Raw genomic sequence first — 7,212 nt, 5'->3', positions numbered from 1 at the left:
ATAATATACAAGTTTCACTTTTTAAATGGAATTACTGAAATCAATCTACTTTTTCATGATATTCTAATTTTATGACCAGCACCTGTAATTATCGAAGATTGATGATTAATGATTTTATCTCAGGTCAAATTTATGTGGTGGAGAGGATGTATGGGTCCTACTGTTTTATTCACTGAAGTAACAAGTTTACGCTTTCTCTCTGCCTGAAGGAGCAAGGTGCTTTGCAGATGGCTGGCCTCTCTTCCTGTGCAGTTGTCCCAGCTGGGCCACCGTAACCCGACGCTGTCTGCTCAGCTGATCATTTCCATCCAGGCCGCAGCCTCTCGGGGAAATAAAGACCTTCTCAACAGTCTGCAGACATACGCCTGCAGGCTTTATGGTGAGCTTCCCTGTTTAAAGGAAAGATAAGCAAATGGGAATGTTGGAAACAGCTCTGCTTTTAATTGCCACTCTTAAAACTCAGACAAAAGTTAGTCATATTTTTTTAACTTTTCATTTTTTCCAATCACCAAAATTTTAATGAGGTATTGAATTGCAGCCGATCTTCTTTTCAGCAGCTGCAAAATTACTTCTGTAAGTCTTACTGGGAGCAAAAAAATCAAAATTTGGACCTTCTTCCTAGAGACACAGTCTGGTTTGCATATCCTAAACATTTAGATATTTATAGGAAAAATGGAACACGGAAATCATTTTTTTATTTTTTAACTTAGAGAATCCAGACGTTATTCCGTTTCTGATATTCTGCATATAAATGGAAATATAACCACTTAGATGAGTCCAAACAGTCTGTTACCAAAAAATGTATTGTTTTTCAGTATTTCCCAGGTTTGAAGAAGTAAAGAATAAAAAGAGTTTAGTGAAATGTCTGCAGATCTAGATGATTGTATGTCCTTTAGTGTGCTCCATGGTAAACTCTTTATGTTGTTTATTATTTCCAGAATAATAATTTTGTTCTCTTTTTATGTAAAAGTCAACAAGCTCAAAATGCTCCATTAATTGAATTCTTATTATTTTTTAAACAATTTATTTGGTTTTCCATATCCCGTATCGATTTGAATATTTTACCCATCCAACTGTGTTCTTTGAGTAACTAATTCAAAAAATGTAAAAGGACCAAATAAAGCTGCTGTTATTTTAGTTTTGATAACAGTGCTATTGTTCCCAAACTGCTCTTTTAGGAATCTGCATGTGATACGTCTGTGATCTCAGAATGCTTGGATGGTGTGTCATTTTTCAGCATACAGTTTTCTCTTGATTTTTTGGGAACCTACAGATTATAAGAACTGATAGCTGTTCATTTGTTAAGATTTTCTTTTTCTCAAGAGGACATTGAAATTTATTTCATATATTTTCAATTGAAAATATATGAAAAAACAAAACAAAAAACAAATAAACTTTAAGTTCAATTTAAAATAAACCAAGATGGTGGATAATCCTGTGGAGTCTACAGTCCTCTCAGTCTGTGCCGTGATGTTAAAGTTAATAACAGTAAGAGAAAAAATCAACAAGTAGGTTCTGTTTGGATTCTGCAGCAGAGGGTTCTGTAATGACCCATACTGAGGCCAGAGCAGAATCTAGTTTGGTTGTTTGTGCTACGAGACGTACATAAATGAGCCTATGGTCATTAGAGGAAGGTATGTAAAGGTTGCTGCTGGAACTGATGCTACAAGCTCATTTTTCCTAAACTGCTGTTTAGTTTTTTGTGAATGAGCTTCCAACAGGCTGTATTCATTCAGAAGCTTCTGAATGTTGTTTTAGCTTAGAAATTAGGTTTTTACCGTATCCTCTAGGGGGAAGTATAACTCCACATGTCCTTCAGACTGCTTTCAACTAAAGTTACAAAACTGAAAGCGTGTTCATGTGCACAGCTCAGCGGATAGTTAGGTGGAGAGGCGGCTGTGTGACACAGGGCTGGGGGGGTGGGTGGATCAACCGCAATCCACCATCACAAGACTCCTTTTGTCTGTGGTCTTTGACATCAGCATGTGCGTCAGAGAAAAAAAGCCTCACACGCATTTAAATTATCTGCAGATGTTAATATTTTTCTAAAATTTAATTTCTCTGTTTTTTGTGAATATCTGAGGGTATCAGAGTATTTTAAAAAAATGTTTGTTTGTGTGAAGATCCTCAGGATGGGGTTGTGGTGCTGCTACCAGCAGAGTCCCAGCAGCGAATGGTGCAGCTGCTCTATTTCCTCCCCAAGATGCCCCAACCTCTGCTGGCCAACCTGAGCGGCTGCTGCACCGCCGGACGCATCTCTGCAGGCCTCGCTGCCTCTCTTATCCGTATCATACACTTTAGGTGAGCCAACAACCCGGTATTTAAATAACACATTTTGAATTACTCTGCTACAGAATCATGCATCTCTTTCACATTTCATATTAGTGTATGTAGGTACAGCTGCAGACTGACTAAATATTTAGTCAGTGATGCAATTTGATGGTAGGCACCAGACAGAACATGATGGATCCTAGATTTTAATACAAAATTAACTGTATATTGATTACGACTTAAAAAAACCCAACAAAACAAAAAGAAAAACAGTTTTCTCTATAGGCTGCTCAGGTCCAGAGCTGAAGGTGAAGAATCTACTCCTCAAATAAAGTGTTTAGAGAAGAGGGCAGGCATGATGCTTTGATCAGCTTTAGACCAAAAATATGCATTTTGTAAGAAACACCCCAGCAGTGGAATCTTGCGGCACCAACCTGCAGGGATGGTTTTCTACAATTGCAGCCGCAGCTCTTGAAAAGTAGATTTCACTATCCTTTCTTCTTGAATAAGATGGAAATGCAACCATCCACCACTGAAGTCAACTAATAGGGTAAAGAATGTATGGAATTCTGGTAGATGGAAAACTGCTGCTTCACATCACTTTGGATGTACCAACTCTATGGTGAAACAAGGTAGTGGCAGCATAGTGCTGTGCTGTTCTTTAGCTAGGATAGGGGAAGACAAGCAGATTTATGAGTCAAAGTCTGAGACTCGATCCAATGTGTAGTGAGACCTCTCTATTTTATCTAACACATATTGCTCAATGTTCTTTTCATCATAGCTCCTATTCAGTCTGTAGATGTGCACTAGCTTTAGACACCTAAAGACTAAATATTTTGTCGGGAGGTTGAATAGAAATGCAGATTTTTCATTTGCAAAAATTTTGTTTAACTTGGTTATGAGGTCTAAATAAGGTAAACTGACTTTTTGTGATGACAAAATAATCATAAATTCATTTGCAATGCAAAGTATTGCCACCGGATGGCAGTAGTGGGCTATGTCTGGGTCCATCTAATGTCTCAGCAGCATTTTATTCACTTTGGAAGCAAACATATTTTATATTCCACATGCTAGTAAAAGCAGATTGCTCACCTTTCCCTGCTATGTTGCATCTGACTTGTTGCCCCTCTCAAACTCCCGCCTTTCCCTAACCCCACGGTGTCAGTGGGCCAGTGTTACACAAATTTTAAGCGGCAGGATTGCAGAGTTCACATGGGATGGGATGTGAACATAATGGATTTAATACAAAGAGTTCTTTGGAAGGTTGGAATGCAGCATCGTCATGGAGTATTGACTGCACTGCCTGCATGTGCCTCCCAGGCTTCACCAAACACACGGACAGTTGTTCAGACACATTTCCTGCGGTTACATGTGCATCCTCCCCAAGGGCAAGGAACCATTTTCATAACTCTATTTACGTGTGCTTTTGGCTCTGACATATATTTTATTCTCTTATGAAACTGATCATCTCTAGATGTCATTAAAGGAAGAATGGCATCGTTGTTTATTTTTTTTAAGTATTGTAAAACCAGAGGCTGTTTAGGTTTTGGCATCTATTGTAAAGGACTTTATCCAATTGCGTTCCTCAGGTCGTCTCTCAGTGGCTGGTCGGTCGGGACCCAGGAAGCGGCTCTGCAGGACGTCGACTACATCAGCTTCCTGTTCTCCACCCTGGCAGGCTTCTCGTCCGAACACCTCTCTGCCCTGCAGGAGGACGAGACTGCCCTGCTTGCCTCCTCACTCTCACCCCTCTGCCTCTACCAAACACCTCAGGAGCAGTTTACACATCACTGGGATGTTGTGGAGGTGCAAACTCCTTATTCACTGTCACCTTTATGCACATAGTGAAACTTCCATGAATACAGGTCTGAAAATTGTCAAGTTTTGATATTATGGACACTGCTGTGGTCTTTTAGTCCCCCCTGGTGTCTCTCTGTCCCTCAAAAAAAAAAAGCTCAGAGAATGGAAGTTTTATCACTGCGCTCCTGCTGAGAGGGGACCCTTTATCGTGTTGCGCAGGTTGAAGATGCGTGGTTATCGGGCATAATGGATATCCACAAATGCTAATGAGAGCCTGTGGCATGATGGTAGAGTGACATTTCTGCACAGAAATTACCACTAACCTAACCGCGCCCCGGGGCAAGTGTGCGTGAGCTGGTCAGGGGGGGCTTATAATCACTAATTCAGCCCCCCTCAATTAAAGCCTCAGATCCCTCTTCTCTCATCTCCCTGTCTGAGTCAATCACAGCCAGGGCGAGGCGGCAGCCAGGGTGGGGGGGAAGCACAGCGGCAGCATTAAAAAACGGACCGTGTCAGGTCTGGTTGGGCTAATGAGACGGGATTGTTTTTAATGACGGGGAGAATGCCGACAGGTGCTGCGTTTAGACGCGTAGCCTCACACAGCTCAATTTGATAAAAGGTAATGAGAAATTTGATTTGGATTTTCAAGTTAATGAGGAAAAGCAGAGTCTTATTTTTCCACTTTTAAAAAGTTGGGGGTAAGCAGGCCGTCTCAGGTCTGAAACTAATTCTGGGTGGAGATAAATGCACACTAAAGCTGGCTGTCTTAACGTGGTAGCCTTAATTGTTCAAAACATCATTACTTGATTTTTTTTTTTTTTGCATATTTAGGGAGAACAAATATGGATAATCAGGGACAGGATATTTGGCTTCAAACCTATGTTAAAATGTTCTACAAGTTTATAAACCTTAAAATATTAAGGCCATGATTTATTCTTTACCTGTACCTGCAGGTGTCTCTTTAAACACAAACTCAGCTTAAGCACCTTTCTTAATTTGTGGAATTCAGTTTTCTTACATTTCATTGCAACCATTAAAATATTGTGATTCTGCTTAAGGCTGCACTGTGCCAAGAGGAGAATACTGGATGCTTTGTTTGTCCAAAACATAATACAAAATGTGAAACAGTCCGGTATGCTGCCAACTACCAACCACCGCATGCTGTCTTCGTCAAATGCCTAAATAAAGAGAGGCTTTGAGACAGAAGCCTTTTCTTTACAGGCCTGGTTAAAATCTCCTGGTCTGAGGAAACCCATTTTTTGGCATAACAGCATAACTTATAACCTAATAATAGCTATTATTCAGATAGAATTGAGATTTCTTTAATCTTCTATCTGGTTGATAAAAATTCCCTAGAATTTAGGTCAAGTTTAAATTTAAGAAGACAGAATGCTGAAACTGGATTAAAATGTGTTTGAAAAACTGTAGTAAAGTTGCTTCTCTTTATTTTGATATATTTAAATAAAAAAAAAACTCTTGTCAAAAATATATTTTTAGTTTTAAATGTGATTTGTGTTGGGTATATTCCACTATAAAGCTATAAAAGCTTTCAGAGTAATTTAAACATTTGAGGACAGGTCTCTTCTTGAAGTGTCAGTTATTCAGTAGATCACTGTATGCTGTCCATTGTTGGCTGGACATGTAGGATTAGCGTCTCTGTAAATGCTGTTAACACGTATGTTTCGGTCCACAGGAGGTGTGCCACTGTCTGGAGACCATCGGATCAAAGTCTCAATGCTTTGACATTCTGCAAAACGGCATTTTCAAATACCTGGTGGGAACTGTTATTCGTTAACCCTTGAAAATCCCACAGAGATTCTTCTGTTCAGTTCTCACCTCTTTATTCCCCATTTTTGTTCATCTATTATTTTTTGTTTTTCTTTTTAGATGAAGTTGGAAGTGGTTCCTGACAGCATGGCGGCTGGGCTGCTGAGAGCCGTTTCCAGATTATTAGATCTGTCCATCCTGCCTGTTGAGCAGTTGCTGCGTTTCTTGTCCCAGTGCTGCCTCAGCCTGCTGGTGCTCCTCGTCATCCTGCAGCAGCATGTCCCCACTGAAGCCAACCACAAAAGGTGCATTTAGGGGGGAGGGGTTTGCTTCCCACCACTAGAGGGTTCCTAGACTTTAAGACCAAATACCTTTTGGGCAAAACTTGCTTATAGAAATGCAAAAGTGGTGAGTGTAGAAATGTGTAGGATGGATGGGGTTAGAATGGATGAATGATTCATAGATGGATGAGCAAAAGGATAGATGAATGGGTGAATTCAAGGATAGACAAAAGGAGAAACATGATGGATGGAGGGATGAACAGAAGATGGAGAGGGCTTTTGGTCAAATGAAGGTTAATGGAAAAAACTGCATACTAATAAAAAAAAACGAATAGTTGAGTATACAGATGGATGATTGCAAATGATTGCAAAGACTATATGGAAGGTTATAGCATTAAAAAAGGAATTTAAAGATTTTCCATGATCCCCAACTTATTAAGAGGAGTGGATAGTTTTTTCATCGACTCTGACACTTTTATATCTCTGTGCTTCATATCTACAGGGAAGCCATCTGGACTTCCTGTGTGACGGCCCTCAGCAGCGTTCCTCGCCTGCTGCGGATGGTTCTGCAGTCCATGCATGTAGGGGACCTAAGCGCGGAGGAGCTGCCGCAGCTCGGGCAGATCCTCTCCATGCTGCTGCAGCATACTCCACTGCACAACCAGCTGATGGCTAACACCGTGCTGCTGCAAGAGCTCATCCAGAATCTGACGGTAAACATACAGCCTCTGACTTATAAGCTGAGATGATTTAGTAGTTTTTGTGAACTGTTTAGTTACCGTTTACCTGTTTCTTTATTTTTAGAGGTTCTCCAGGGGAGCGCCCAGAGAGCAGTGGCTGACAGATTTGCTCTACTGTTACAGCGTCACCATGGCCCACGGCTCCTCTGCTCACCGTGGAAGTATGGGCCTCAGAGACATGTACTAACTTCAGCCGTTTAGCGATGATGGGGGGTCAACAAACCCAACTCTCATTAGCACACTTTTTTTTCTGCTTCATGTTCACATAAAGAAACTTCACCTTGTCACTCCTCTGAGTAACATTTTCCCAGCAGGAAACTTTTGTATTAAAATAAAGGAAAATAAAGACAATC

General features: G+C 40.6%; 1 protein-coding gene across 3 annotated transcripts in view; it reads left to right on the top strand.

Moving 5' to 3' along the window:
• tex10 (testis expressed 10) overlaps nt 1-7,189 on the top strand; it is an 18,703-nt gene extending 11,514 nt beyond the window's left edge. For all 3 annotated transcript variants that reach the window (XM_015370618.1, XM_015370627.1, XM_015370609.1), the window contains exons 10-16: nt 210-379; nt 2,124-2,301; nt 3,861-4,077; nt 5,765-5,845; nt 5,959-6,143; nt 6,622-6,832; nt 6,924-7,189. In XM_015370618.1, the coding sequence (XP_015226104.1) occupies nt 210-379; nt 2,124-2,301; nt 3,861-4,077; nt 5,765-5,845; nt 5,959-6,143; nt 6,622-6,832; nt 6,924-7,046 (1,165 nt within the window). In that variant the 3' untranslated portion in view covers nt 7,047-7,189. The remainder of the gene's footprint in view (nt 1-209; nt 380-2,123; nt 2,302-3,860; nt 4,078-5,764; nt 5,846-5,958; nt 6,144-6,621; nt 6,833-6,923) is intronic.
• The last annotated feature ends 23 nt before the right edge of the window (nt 7,190-7,212 follow it).

This window comes from Cyprinodon variegatus, unplaced genomic scaffold (genome assembly GCF_000732505.1).
Source record: "Cyprinodon variegatus isolate N-32 unplaced genomic scaffold, C_variegatus-1.0 Scaffold2, whole genome shotgun sequence".
Taxonomy (NCBI): Eukaryota; Metazoa; Chordata; class Actinopteri; order Cyprinodontiformes; family Cyprinodontidae; genus Cyprinodon; species Cyprinodon variegatus.
The sequence above is the reverse complement of the archived record's forward strand: the minus strand, read 5'-3'. Positions and strand labels throughout refer to the sequence as shown.